The sequence below is a fragment of the Coturnix japonica genome, chromosome 9 (assembly GCF_054131305.1).
Source record: "Coturnix japonica strain WE chromosome 9, WE-NBRP24, whole genome shotgun sequence".
In the NCBI taxonomy this organism is placed as follows: Eukaryota; Metazoa; Chordata; class Aves; order Galliformes; family Phasianidae; genus Coturnix; species Coturnix japonica.
Window position 1 is genome coordinate 28329330 of NC_140671.1, and position 15173 is coordinate 28344502.

Below are 15173 nucleotides of genomic sequence, written 5' to 3' on the forward strand. Positions count from 1 at the left end.
ACTTTTTGTATAACATTGGGAGCCTTCTGTACAATATTAAACATAATTTCTCTTCCAATGTGTAGAATGAACTGTTGTAGGGAGACGAGCAGTAACTGCTAGTGACCAGCTTCCAACTACTTCTGCCTCATTTCTCTTATAAAATGCAGTCACAATACAGAAACAACTCTTACTATAGTTTGATGCAGTACTTCATACTCCTCTCACAGGTGTTAAACAGAGAGAGAACAAAGCTGGTTATTTCCAATTTCATCAGAAAGATCATCTATAGATACAGCTGAGAAAAAGATTATTGGCCAAATGAGTTTATTCTGAGTTACTGCTCACAGGTCTCTTAAAAGACCTCTAAAAAGCAGAAATGCTCATGGACTCCACTTGTTAAAGATGCAATGGTCCTCAGAACAACACATCTGACAACCACATAAAAACATCTCAGAAGTAGAAAACAGTGGGAAGAGAATAACTGTGTAGTGACTACAAATGACAAGGCACAGTTTTACACAGAGAAATATCTAAACGTGGAGAAAAGGAGAAATGGGGAAAAAACTAACAACAGCGAAGAGTTTTATGTGCACTAAGAAGTATTTCTATTATCCATATCCTGTACTTACTTCTGATCAATTGAATTGCATCTTGAATCCACCAGAGAAGGACAGGTAGATGAAGGTGTGAGGGTAGCACTGCTGAAACTTGACACTGATGGGTCCCGTCCAATGGGAGAAATGTCAGACAACTACAAGGACAAACACAAAATATCAGAGGGGGTTTTGGCAGCCATTGTTGAATCTGTTGTATCTTAACTCACAGATGGATTTATTACAGTTTTATGCAAATACTTTCCTATTGCCTGAGCATTCTGCATGTGAAATGCCACATTCCACCTCAGTTTTGTACACCCAGCTTGCTATTAATTTCTAGTTACTCACACTTTGACTTCCTCAACAGATTATCAGATTGCCTCGTTTGCCACGTGGTGTCACCCATTCCTACTGCCACTATTTTTAAGAGCTGATATATACTTTTGCATAGGGAAAGTGGATAAAGTTATACAAGCACCTCCAGTCTGCTGATGATCCAGAAGTTCACATCACTTCTAAATGCCTTCAGTAGTCTCTGGAACCTGATACTGAATAGCCAAGTACTTCAAACAGACTGCATTTAAAGGGAGCTAATACAAAACGTTCAATCTTTTCATACTATAAACAGATCCCACAATCTACAAACGCAGTGTTGTTGTTCTACAAACACAGCATTTGAACTGATTGAAGTCCTTACCTTACAGTCACTGATGCTGTTGTACACCTGGTTAAACTCCCGATTGAAAGTGTGAGTCAGAAGCTGCAGACACTGAGGGGAGGAAAAACAAAGAAAAGCATTTTAATTTTACCTTTTCAGGGAAATTAGAACAAGGCAATTTGTGCCACACTTGGCAACCTGAGAGAATGTCTGAGAAGCTCGTAATACTTCAGCTTTATAACTGTACTCAGACCCTTGCTGCTTTTCTCCTATGTTATACCTTGGTGGCCAGCTCTTTCTCACGATCCACCAGACTCTCTATGTCTGTTGAGTCGTAGCCACTGCTCTCACTGGGTGTCACAGCACTCTCAAACGTTGTGGTGGAAATCTGGGAGGAAATGCTGGTGGAGGTGCTGAGGGTTCCACTGCTCAGACTTGGAGACAAGGAATCACTCAGAGACTTGGGGATGCTGTCACCAAGCTTTTCACGAAGCAAAAGGAAATGCCGGGTTTTTTCCACCTAGAAAAGAAGAGAAATGAGTATCTGATCCTGGTTTACAGCCACTTCGTTCTCACGTGTTCTCAAAAGATTCATGCAAGTAAACATTTACTCCATAGGTGAATGTATTTAAATCTCAACTCTGAGAATAAACGCAGATTTGGGAACTGCTCAGCTCAGAAGGTCAGGCAGTATCTACACTACATGCAAACTCAGACACACAGTTGCCCTTTTGCTTTCACTTGCTCTCTTCACACACCTCATGCAGCAGCTCTAGTTTCTCCAGTTCCCACTGATGCTCCAAAATGAGGCTGTCTCCTCGGGGCCTCCAGCCTGCCAGGTTCTCTTCTCCACGCACATACGCCACAGATGTATCCAGGACTTTCCTCCTCCTCCTCTGCATTCCTGAGCAGTCAAAGATAACACCACGCTTATTAGAAACACAGTGTGAGGGAAAGCACAGGTATTTTCTATTTACTGCTATTAAATGCAAACTCCTGCCTAGTCCAATTAAAAGCAAAAGCCTGTAAAAATTTTGAGGTGGATTTTTAATGGAAAGGCAATGTTCTGTCACTTCTATGAAATGCAGAAACTGTTTTCCATCAGGGCAGAAGTATTTACTCCATTCTGCCTAGGAATTGTACTGTAAGATTTCAGTTCACATTACCTCTCATACATTTACACCTGGTAACAGCTGCTTACCGGGACTTCCTGTGTCTGCCATTTTGCACAAACTTAGTTCATAGATCCCAGTCACCCGATTGCTGTTCACAAGAAAACAAAGGAGAAAAAAAATATTCTCTTCAGAAATAATGTAGGGTAGCTTTAGTTTTGTGTCCCCAAGCAGAAGTTGAAGAATAAGTCCTTTCTAGAACTACATCTAACATAAAATAGCCAGGACATGCTGCAAGATCTCTAAACATGGCAATTCCCTCTATTTTTTTTTTTATTTTTTTTTTTTAACCACCCCCCCACTTAAAAGCTGCCATTGCAACAGCTGCTTTCAGGTTGGGATCAGGGTCACAAATATGCAGGCTTGAAATACGGATCCCTTATCCCAGCTCTTCAGACAAAAGGTTGAAATTGAGAGTTTCACTGAAATGCAAGCGAGAAAAAAAAGCTCAAAGCCAGACTGGAGAACAATTAACTAAGGCAGCCCTTCTCACCATGCCCTCCCCATGGCATCTAACACCAAACAGCAGAATCACCAACTCCACTTACGAATCTGGAGATTTGGAGTAGCCGCTGCCAAAGAGATTGCGCAGTGATCGTGGTGGAGAGATCTTGGCATCACGTGAATAGAAGACCATACAAACATCCTTTGTTATAACAGCAGGCTGAATGCAATGGTCAAGCTAAGAAAAAAAAAAAAGAAGAATGAATGAATGTCTGCAGACAGCTATGCTAAGTTATACAACTTCCCTTTTTTAGTGGGGCAGCTTCTTGAAATTATTCTTGTTTGGGTGTTTGGGGGGGTTTTTGGTATGTGCTTTCATGAAAGAGAATTGTTAAAGTCATTTTGATGCATCTTGTGGGTGAAGTAATTGTACTACAGAGAACAGCAGCGTCTCACACAGAAAACCAAGGGCTGGAACCACTGTCTGCAGCACTGGTAGTACATAGAATGATTTTAAGATAGAAAGATAGATAAAATGAGGCACAGAAAGGTAACAAGGTCATCTGTTTCACTTCACTGGTTGTGATGCAGTAATGCCTTCACTTCAATATGTTACTGTCAATAGGTTTTTCCACTTCATTCTCAGAAAATGAATACAGACCTCCACTGGCTTCAGGATTTCACTTCCAACAGGCATTTGTCTCAGATACACACTGCCTGCTGTTTCCAGTGGTTATGCATGAGTAGCAAGCAGAAAAGAAAGCAAAGAATTCTAACCTCCAGGTAAGCAGAAAGGGTCATATATATCTTCTCTCCATATGGGGTCACTCGGTTGAGGAGAAGGGAGTTATGCAAAGAGCTATCCCAAACTGCTTCGAAACGATAGAAAGTCCTGGAACAAAAGCACAGCAAGAGCTCAGCACAGTATCTCTGCACCCCTCCCCTCTCACTGGTCAGGCAACGCTCCTCCTCAGCACCACCATCCAACACAACTGTTACTGACCACAGTGGTTTGCACACAAATACTTGAAGCAAAAACAGCCCTCTTCTCTCTCAGGATTACTTACTTCTACTGCAGATAGTTTGGTATAAGATTCCATTGCTTGTTTTCAGAAAGAATCACATGAAAGACAAAGGCAGGAATGTAGAAGAGAACAAAAGCTATCATAACACCACAGGGCAGCCAGCAGTAAGACTCTTTCTAAACAAACAGAGCTTCTTTCTATTGATTCAGGTGCAATTCAGCCTAGATGGGCCTCCAAAGTGCATGGGAAGATTTATTTATATCAGCAGCCTTAGCCCTATACCATATTATAGGACTGGCATTTAGTAGCAGAAGAGATCTTTCTGATGATGAACAGCAGCTTCTGATAGCAAATCTGAATGACTGACATTGTTGTGTACTAAAGCAATAAAGCTTTCTTTCCATTTCCCTAATAGTATCAAGTAAAAACTTGCAGATGTAACACAGACTTATTAAAAGGAATCTCTTCGATTTGGCACATGGCAAAAAAGGAGCTGAAGCCTCCCACAGTCCTACTGCAGCAATCAGGAATGCTCATCTGTTCAGGTAAAAAGTGAGAGACAGCATCACACAAAGGACAGCCAAGTCCTCATATATGGTGTCAGAATTGTACTCTCTAACAGAGGCTTTGGAAAACAAGCTCCCTCCTTTCTCACAGGTAGGGTCTGATTTCATTTATGTTCCTTTGGAAAAAGATCACGGCATTCTGGGATACAACACCTTTTTCAGTTTGTTTTTTACAGCAAAGGAGGCATAAACCTTAAGCTGCACAGAACTAAGTGTTCCTCTAGCAAAATGGTGCCTTTTGGATCAGTGTCAAGCTGGAGTCAAACACAGCTTTGAGACAGATACTCTATTGGATTTTGTCTAGCCAGGAAGATAAATATACACAGGCTTGTCTAACCAAAGCAGAACTTGCTAGAATAGCCACAAAGAGAGACAAAGAAATGGAAGTGAGCAAACCTTTTACAGTATAGCAAATAATATCAGGAGTAAAATGGAGCACAGAAAAAAGCAAAGCATGGGAAACAGGAGAAACATGTGAAAGGAACCAGTACAGTCAGAAATGATTGTTAAGTGGATTTTGGTGTTAGTTAAACACCAAAAAAAAAGCACAATTGAAAGCACTGAAGACTTTAGCTTTCTCTTTGTCAAAAAGGCAGAACACAGAAAGCAGACTGCACACTGTCCAAGGCTGTGCAGCCTGCACGCTTGGCTGTGATCCATAGGAAAACCTGGAAGGTGAAAGAGGAATCCAGTCTGAGCAGCTACTAAATGTCTCACTTCTTTGCCAACTGGTCAACGAAGAAGTAGCAACCACATGGTTAAATTTCATATGCAAATCCAACCTCAGAGTGGAGCTGAATGCCAGTCACATGGCAGCCACAGCTTTTTGTTCAATGCAACTGTGAGATGGAATTTCAAGTAACTTAATCATTCAGCTCTTGCCTTGGTGCTTCATTGCAAGCATTACAGAGCCAAAGACTGTAAGAAATTCCAAATCTAGTTCTGGTACAGAACAAAGGAGGAGAACAGCAAGGACTATGAATAGGGACTACACTGTAACACTACATTCTGAGGATCAGAATAGCTCAGTGGTGGGAGCTACCTATTGTTTGTGAAGGAAAATTTATCTTCACATGTTCCTTACTGAATTTTACCTGAATAAATCCCTGACACGGGGCAGGAGGAGAAGAACCACTTCTAGAGGAGCTAAGGTGTGTGCTAACAAAACTCATTAACTAACAGGGAGATGGCAGCAATACAAAATACATAAAGCATTCTGTTTTCAAGAATCTTTATGTGCAAGGGAAGCAAACAGAAAATACCTAGGCATATCCTTATCAAGAAAGAGCCTGTAAAAACACAGAAAGAGCTTCGGTTAGTGCAGCCAAAAGCAGAACACAAGCAACAGCCGAGAGGAAAAAGCTGACAAAACTAAAACACCACCATAAAACAAGTCTGTGGACAGTGAACAAACATAAGACAAGAATGAGAGCTTCAATCTCACACCACACAGAGCTAAGCAAGAGTTTCTTGAAACTGCTGGAGTACAGATGGTACAGCACTTCTCCACTGCATTCCTAGGAGTATCAGATTGGAAATCCTCAAGTCCCAGAGATACTGATTCATTAATTCAAATACACTAGAAGTAAAATACCCAATCCTACAAGGAGGTAAGGGATAACTGCTAAAAATCCCATCACATTCACAGACACTAGGTGGCAGGAAGACATTTGGTTGGCAGGAGCAGCATCCTGCTCCCACCTTTAATATTGCAGTGATATTTCAAAGTCCAAGCCTCTGATGGAAAAGGAAATTAGAGGCCGTTTCATTGCCTGGAAGCATACTGCCTCCAGAACTCAACAGCTGCAGCTCCCAGACAACCCCTTTCCCTCTAGAAAGGCTCAGATGCATTTCAGAGATATTCCTGCTTTGCACCAGCTAAGTGCAGCCACGGAGCTGTCAAGTGACTTGGTTACGTCAGAGCAGGAAGAGGCTCTGCCAGCAACACAACACTCTGCTTCACTGCCCGTCATTACAGACACTGAAGCAAAACAACAAGGAATCTGACTGATCTTTACAGCCATGCACCCTAATGAGAAGATATATGCATCCAGAAGCATGTCAGAGTGGAGCCCCACTGTTGCCTGAATGATTGCAGTGCAGTAACAAACATCACCTTATCAGAACTTGAGTCAATTCATAAAACAACTTTATAAATCCATAAGCTATGAAGTTAAACTTAAAAGGCATGGCTCTTGCTTCATTCATCATATGCTTGTTTCAGGATTAATACAGGCATTCATGCAGCCATAAACGTACCCCTCCACTATGGCTCTTCTTACAGTGTTTTATCCTAACAACAAGCCTTAATGTCATTTTACAAGTTCTGGCCTGAATTCTGAGACTCTCCTAAGCCATTCCCTTTTCTACCTCCCATAACTGTCCTTACAAGTGGAAAGTCATCCAAATGCATTATCAGAATATCTTTTATGCAGAGGAACTGACTTCAGCTCTATCTAGAAACTACTGTAACACTCATTCTCTGCCTGCATACCCTGCGCCCAAAGAATTCTGCATTTCACCATTAGCAACATCCACAGTTTTCCAAACATTCCACCAATCCTTCACAAAGGAATTTTAGACTCCTGCTAAGAAGAGTCTCTTTACACACTTACCTATTGGAGCTGTGAGATGACTTCAGGTATTTTGCAGAGATAATATTCAAAGACAAAATAGCATCCACAGCAGCTTCATCTACTTCTGCTTTGTTTCTTATACGTCCTGATAAGGAGAGAAGGGAGAAATCAATTAAATCTTGAAATACAGAAATAAATTATTTTTCCAGTTTTCATTTCAGACTGAAATTAAAGCAGCAGCTTAAAGTGGAAACTCCACAATTTAAGTTTTTCTTCTAGATCTTTGTCAAAATCCAACTCTTCCCACCTCCAAAACTCATTAAGACAGCAGATAAAGACTTAAAGAGAAATTCCCATTAGTACTTTTCCTTCCTCACACAACACCACAGAAAGCAGAACGCACTCACCAACCACCAGCTCTCGTACATCCTTCCAGTGCAACTCATTGCCCTTCTCGTGGATAATGGTGACTGTGATTCTACGTTGGATGCCCTGGTAGAGTTCAAAACCAAGAATTTACACTGGGGAAGCATCCCCCACCTCACACACACTATCATCTCTTTTGCACTTACACTGTAAAAACACATACATCAAAATTCTTTGTTTTATTAAGGAAATAATTAGAATGCAACCATTACTCCCAAGTTAAAGAGTTGCTCGCATCTGTGTAAGGAAGAGAGTAAGTGCAAAGTCAGCAGTAAAGTCTCTGAAAGTGAACTGGGAATTTGAAAGTAGAGAAAAACAAAATAAGCTTATGAACAAGATTGAAGTAGAACCGTCCTTCAAACCCAGCTAAAGACAAATTATTATTAAGGATTATTACAGTAATATTTGTGATTAATTACAAACATTTAAAATGCACTGGGATGTGGTCATTGTCCTGATCTGTCTTACAGCCACATGCAGTAAGAAAAAACAATGAAATTAAGTCCATGCGCTCTTTCAGTGATCCTGGTACAGAAGTTAGAGAACACCGGAGGCTCAGCTGGTCTCAGGGGTTCTTGCTTTTTAATACTTTCATCTTTCATGATTAGAATGCACACCGATAATCACAGGAAACAGCACTATACCAGGGGTCAAACATTCTCCACAGTGCTCAAAGGTAACAGACTAAATTCAGCCTGAAAGATGACTGACCCTACAGCTATCATTAGACAGCTGTATGGGAAAGGAAAAGACATGAGAGAGGCAAAAATCTATCATTAGCACTCTAATCCCCTGCAGACATGAAACTTGCTGCTCTACAGCCTTCATTAGTACCTGGTGAAGCAGGAATGTCCCCTGACAAGGCAGGCATCCAGTGTGGTCCACAATAGCAGGAATATACCTGTGTGAGACACAGAAATCAGAAGGCAGGAAAAACATAATAGTACAGCAACATTAGTCTGTATTCTGCCACCAACATTTATCTCTCTGTGTAATATCCGAAGAAATAAGACTGCTTCTACCAACTTCTACAATGGATTTGTTCACTGCTGATGAAAATACGCACAGCTAACGGTGGTGACTATGTTGAAAAACAGTGTTTTGTAACTGAGAATTTGCTCTGTCAAATTGTGTTATTGTGCTGCTCTTTGTATCTGCTGTAGTTTCCATGGAAGTAGGAGCCGTATACTTTCAGAGTGACCTACGTACATCCAGAGATGGGGACTCCACCACTGCCCTGGGCAGCAGCACCAGTGCTTAACCACTGCTCAATGTGAAGAAATTCCCCACAGTGTCCAACCTAAACCTCCCCTGGAGAAAGGGGAAGTCATTTAAATTCATGGCCTAAACACAGGAAAATAAAATGTCCCCAGCCCCGCTTAGCTGATGCTCATGGGCTTCAAGTGTTAAGGAACGGCAATTCTGTTTCTTCAGTCCCTTTCAATCAGGACAACAAATGTCAGCAGAACTTATACCCCTTCAATACAAAGTAGACAGAGACCAGAATAACATAAACCAGACTATCCTCAGATGATGATTACTAAGCAGCCACCTTGTGATAGAGTGACTTGGGTTGAAAAGGACCTCAAAGATCATCTAATTCCAGCCCCATCCGAAGACCGCTGTCTGAACAGAACAAGGTAAGAGATCATCTTCCTATTAACCACTGTTCTTAAAACACAAATTAATGCTCAACTTACTCTCCAGTTGGCTCTAATTCGCTGATCTCAAACCAGACAAGGAGGTCGTATTTGCTCACACTCTGGCCCAAGCTGGGTTTGCTCATAGTATTTAGCTTTGTAGCTGGCACTTAAAGAAAGAAGAAAGAATGGTTTAAAAAGAGTGTGTATTCTGCGCACGTGTTCTGATCACATTTGGTTCCACGATGAGAAGGTTCACAGCATTATTCCTCAAAGTGCTGGTATCAACACAGGTTACTTAAATTAAGTAAATAATAAAATTGAAGCCCACAATGAAACAAATGTACACAGGAAAAAAAGCTTGTAAAAGTACGTAACAGAAGTCTCTGTAGCTTCACAGGAAAACAGTTTCCTCAGATGTCCACCAGCTACTTTACTGTTTGACAGCTTGGAGTGTAGAATTGGTCTCAATCTGCAATATTCTTTTTAACACAGAATATACATTTTCCCTTCCCCGCAGAAGGAAGTAAATGAAGAACTGAAAAATCTGGTCTTCACCTCTATGGTGTGAAGTGCCTCCTGCACCAGTTCTGACAAAATATGCACATAAAGAGGCTGAATAAGAGTTAATCCACAGTGAGAAAGGATCAGCACTGTACATATCAAGTCAGTAACAAATCATGATGAGCAAAACAGAAGCCTCTACAGAACACAGTAGATTGACTCCTCTATATCTGCTTTTTGTCATCCCAGTGTTTCAAGATTATTTACAGAAGATAAGAAAACAGGTCTGGGAGATTCTGGGGAACAAACGCAAGGCCACAGAAGAGTCTGTGATACTGAGCATCCTGGAGCTTAATTTTTCTAGCATAACCCTGAACATAAACATGGCATCATCTTTCTGTAACTGTAGCTGCAGCAGTTCTACAGCCAAGAATGCTTCAAGATAACAATAAGGAAAAAGGATTCCTGAAGCACGTTTTAAAACTACTTCTACCTCTACTGTAGATCAAATTTGGCTACTAACCATCTCGTTTAGGAGCCCGCTCACTCTGACAGCTGGGAACAGGCAGAAACAGAAAGGGTGGCAGCTGGTCAGCCCCATCCTGGAAAGCAGCCACAGCAGAGGATGCAAGCACGTTGGCATGCTCGGATAGCGTGTTCAGCACATGCACGTTTACATAGCCAGACATAAGATACCTAATTAATTCAATTTTTCTTTCGTGGTCTGCAAAGGGAATGGAACACACAAAAACAGCGATGGTAGAAACATGCAGGTGAGATTAAGCAGAAGGAGTAAGAGGTGAAATGGGGGAAAAAAAAAAAACAACACCAGAAGAGTTCAGCATGCATTGTTAAAATTAAGCAAAGGAAAACAAGAATAATTTCTACAAGACTGGCTTAGTGACCAAAAACGTTATGCAGCAGAAAGACAGTGATTAATGGATAAGTATATTTCCAGACACGTGCTCAGTAAGCACAAGAAGAGTCACAGCCAGAGCTCATGGAATACAGCTAACAGCTCAGGAGAGCCCTTTAATGACCCAAGATGCATTTACTGTAAGAAGAGGCTGAATACGTAAAGAGGAAGATAGACAAAGATGGATCCAATGCCCTTTGCAGAGTTCACTCCATTTCTTTTCTTGGTGCCCTGATTGGCTCACGTGTATACTAAACCTTCATCTTCCATGGCAAACAAACACGTGATGCACAGAATTAGAGAACGGTTCTCACCTGGCTTTGAGAGTGGCATAGGGGGAGGAAAGAATCTTCGAGACGGCTGTGGAGGGCTATAGAGAAAAGAAGGCAGAGTTTTTAGAGGCAGCTAAGCAAAGTTGTATACAAACAGATACACACACACACAAACATTCTCCAGTATATGCCTTTAAAAGGACTCCCACAATTCTATGAAGACAGATAAATATCACCAGTCACAAGAAGCAGATTCAGCACACTTCTCTGACTAATACAAATCCTTTTTCTATTGCAACTTAACTCAAGCTGTTGAGGAAAAATATCTATTTATAATCTCCAACTACTCCACCCTCATCCTGCACCCAAAATTTAACTGGGTAACAGACATTTCCCAAAATATCTTCAAGAAAGGGCACAAACCTCTACTGACATTTTCTCTTAAAACTTGCACATGCTGCCTCTTCGCTGCTTTAGCAGGATTGCTAACCAGACCAAGTAACCCAACCAGCTGCCTTTCCCTTTAAACTGCTGAAGATGGGGATTAGAGGCCCTTTCTCCAAATTCAAACATTCAAATGCTCAGTACTTCCAAGACGTGTAATGCATTGAAAAGCCTTTTGTTTTCCCCTTAATTTTACCTCTCTTCCTTGTTTACCCTATCTTTATGCATCAGGTTGTTCTGAGGGATTACTGCACCTTGCAGAGCATGAGAATTACCCAGATCTAAGTGGGATATAAGTCCTCCAGCAATATGTTACTGCCAGTACTTGTAGGGTGGATGCAGCAGTATCAGCAAAGCAGCATTCTGTGTCTGACATGGTAAGACAACCCCATCACTCATTAACAAAATACACTATGCTGTGTAAGCAGGCCTCTGCCAGCGCATGTACATTAGTCAGGATTCCCTGGGAGGGTGCAGCTGTATAATTTCAGGAGTACGAAAAACTGCCTGACCTGCAGTGGTAACATGAACAAAATCACATCAGCCTTTATGCCAGAACAGCAAACAATACCTATTGAGATCCTGTCCTTGTAGATGTAGAGGATGTTGCTGGTAATGTCCAAAGACTTCAAAAACAATAGGCTTTGTTTTGATGTACTCCACAAATGATTCTGTCACTTCCACAGCAATCTGTTAAGGAGGTAAGGAAAGAAATTGAAGCAAACAGAGAAGCAGCCTTAAAAATGTGAATTTTAATTTTAGGAGTCTACAGCCTTCACACTGTTTAGAGGTATAAAAAGGAAAAAAAGCAGCTGCATTCCTTTTTGTTCTAAGGATTAATTCAGCAAAGAAAAAATTGAAAGCCTCGGTATGATGCATTTCAAGTAGCAGAAGTGGAAGCTACCTACAGCAAAAAGATTCCACAGTTCATGACAACAGATTTATTCTGTTCATTTGAGATCATGAGAACTGCTATTCATACATATTTTACTTCCTGAATTCTAGATGGTTTTCATTGAACATCCTGGAATGGAAACAGGGACTTTAAAGGCAGGAAATAGTTGTGAAACCATGGAGTTAAATCTTCCACATATAATCATTCTGTAAGTTGTTCTCCTTCGGGGATTACATCATTCATCTGATCACTCCTCCTATTGTCTATTCTTAGTAATTCTCCTTTTCCCTTCTTCCTTCACACCTCTCATGAGCTTAACAGGAAGGATACACACAACTCCCCAGTGCTGTAACAATCATTTACTATGCATCAGAAGTTGTACTTACATTCTGAACATGGTAAAAACCAAGTGGAGTTCCTCGACCGTTGTTTTTGAGAGGTTCTGTTGAGAAAGCTTCATCGTGACGGTGTAAAAAGCTTTTTAAAAATGAGAAAACACACAACAAAACAGAACAGCTTAATGGAGGCTGCTGTGCTGTGAACCCAACACCAAAAGTAAACTCATACATTTAGTCTGTCAGAGGTTTACAGGGAGTTGATGACAGCCCAGAGTGACGTATAGCTTAGAATCTCTTTGGGACCACAATTCTTTTACACTGGGACCAAAAGTCCTGTTTTAGCTTTATGGCATCAAAATTTTATTCTCTTTCCTACAAAACTAAATCAAACAGCACTTTCATCAGAGAGAGATCAATCTACTCAAGGGTAACATATGTTTTGTGCCTGGGCATTTGAATATCAATAATTAAACAGGAAAATTCAAGCAAAACTCTGAAATGTAGCCACTTCAAGAGCCCACTGATACTTAATTCTGCAAAACTTTACTCCTTGACACCATGCCAACACAAGTCAGGCATTGTTTCTAGATGGAATTCTGATAACCAACATTGTTCTTCTCCTGCTGTACCACTGATTTAGAAAGCTCTCCATCAGACCCTTTGTTGCCCGCTATTATTTGATCTCACTATTAAACCATCAATTGTCTAGTGTAAATAAGAGCAAATTCTTACTTGAACTGGCAGAAAATGTCTGCGTATTCAGGAAGGATGCCGCTGGCCTGTAGCACTGTCACACGGAAGGTAAACACACTACCCAGCTTCAAGTGAGTACCAATTTCTTCAGTGAATCCTTCCATAGTCATTTTTCCATCCAGGAGAGTGGATGACTTCAGGTCTGAAAGAAACAAACAGCTCACAGAGTTAAACCTTTGGTTTGGTGATTTTTTTGTGTTTTGTTTGCTGTTTTTTTTTTTTTGTCTCCTTAAAAATACTCCCGCAGGCAGCAATGTATTCCCAACACACGTTCAATTTGCTTTTTATGGTAACAAAAAGTCCTAAGTACACTGAAGCATTTGTTCTGCATAATTACCCAAACAAAGAACTCAGCATCTGCCATACTCCAATGCATTAATAACAACCTCTCCCCACTCATCATGCTTTTTAAGGACATCCCAAATCCCTTTTTATCACTGACTAAATTGTCTGAAATTCTCCTTAGGTTCTCTAAGAAAATACTACATACTTCTTGCTTACCTAGCTCATTCATTCTGTTTATCTCCTCTGGAGGAGTGATAACCTCTGAATTCTGTCCCTGCCCTTCCACAATTCTTAGTTCTTCCAAGGACAGTCCAGACCGAGTCATCGCGACAGCAGAAAAATCACTCTGAAAAATTAAGTGAAGTTGCATTTAACAGACGCCTGCAGGTCCCTGTTTTCCCATGTCTTTCTTCCTCTGTTTAGATTAATATTTCTCTTAGAAGCACAAGGTACTGTGCTCAAAGATATTTAATTAAATTTTAGCACTTACCTTATCAAAATATTCATTATCAAATGAAATTTTAGCTGTGCCTGACTGTCGAATACCAGATCCATAATCAGGGGCTTCTTCATCAGCTAAAAAACATCAAGAAAGGAAAAAAGCATAATGGGGGAAGAGCAGAGAAAGACAGTCAGCTGATAACAGAACTCTTCAGTGTGGGAAACCAAATTTAACTGCGAATACACCTAAACTTTATAGAGAATTCTGAATGCAAAGTGTCCTTAATACTCATTTTTATTATTTGTTTATATCTAAATATTACACTTGAACTTAACATAATACAATGGCCCCCATGAGGGGTAGGCGTACATTGATATAAACTGCCATCTAAAATTATGTAGCCATAAGTAAAGTAATCACACTAGCAAAGCTCCACAAATACATAATACAAGTTTAAAAGATGGTTCTTGTCTGTACATTCTATCCATTCCACCTCTCCCTCCTCATGGAGGGTACCAACAAGGAGGCTTGGTTAAATGCCAGCTACTTGATTTCCACAGTAAGTGCATTCTTACAGGAGAAATTCAAGATTCAGGACGTGCTTTGAAACTTCACCTAGAGACCAAATAAAGCCACAGCACTTTTTCAAGACATGCCCACATTTCAACTTCTAACAGTCACAGTGTATTCCTTTATATCATCCATTTATTTGGATAACAATACCATGGAGACCAAGCTAAACTAGAAATAAGTCTATTGTACACATTAACATAGATTTTATTCCAGTTGCTGTTTAAGCCCTTGCCAGAGTGATTCTCACACATCTTCAAGGTCTGAGATTTCATTATACATTCCCATGGAAAGAGAAACTTCCAAGGTTACCATACCTAAATAAAGAAACGTTGGCAGGTAGCCACTGCTAAAAAAGACAAATGATGGGAAGCATCTGTGCTCTCACCAGCTTTGATGAAACATGGATAACTACCATGAATAAAACTCACCTAGATGATTTCATGGTAAAAAGCCGCCATTAACAGGTGACTAGCAGGCATTAGGCTCTGGCATGCACAAAACAGCAGTTCACAATTGTATGGAGCAGTTACCGTTTCTATTTATCAATCCTGCTCCAACATGTTTCCTACTTTATGAGCCTTTGCATATTTTAGTGAGGCAGTGAAGTGGAAAACTGCTACTGAATTTTGTTTATATTAGGCTGAAAAATGTTCAGGACCTTCTTTA

At 40.6% G+C, this 15173-nt stretch overlaps 1 protein-coding gene across 16 annotated transcripts in view; it reads right to left on the reverse strand.

The window, feature by feature from the left end:
• KIF1B (kinesin family member 1B) overlaps positions 1-15173 on the reverse strand; it is a 76771-nt gene that overhangs the window by 6312 nt on the left and 55286 nt on the right. For 15 of the 16 annotated variants that reach the window (XM_085509003.1, XM_015882381.3, XM_032448835.2 and 12 more), the window contains 17 exons: positions 13983-14068; positions 13709-13838; positions 13187-13349; positions 12503-12593; positions 11793-11911; positions 10820-10875; positions 9146-9254; positions 8280-8346; positions 7427-7511; positions 7059-7164; positions 3630-3744; positions 2957-3090; positions 2438-2499; positions 1995-2140; positions 1517-1756; positions 1276-1347; positions 612-733 (listed from right to left, as the gene is read on the reverse strand). In XM_085509003.1, the coding sequence (XP_085365129.1) occupies positions 612-733; positions 1276-1347; positions 1517-1756; positions 1995-2140; positions 2438-2499; positions 2957-3090; positions 3630-3744; positions 7059-7164; positions 7427-7511; positions 8280-8346; positions 9146-9254; positions 10820-10875; positions 11793-11911; positions 12503-12593; positions 13187-13349; positions 13709-13838; positions 13983-14068 (1903 nt within the window). Of the gene's footprint in view, positions 1-611; positions 734-1275; positions 1348-1516; positions 1757-1994; positions 2141-2437; positions 2500-2956; positions 3091-3629; positions 3745-7058; positions 7165-7426; positions 7512-8279; positions 8347-9145; positions 9255-10112; positions 10314-10819; positions 10876-11792; positions 11912-12502; positions 12594-13186; positions 13350-13708; positions 13839-13982; positions 14069-15173 lie in introns of all 16 variants that reach the window. The other variant, XM_085509010.1, reaches the window with a different exon arrangement.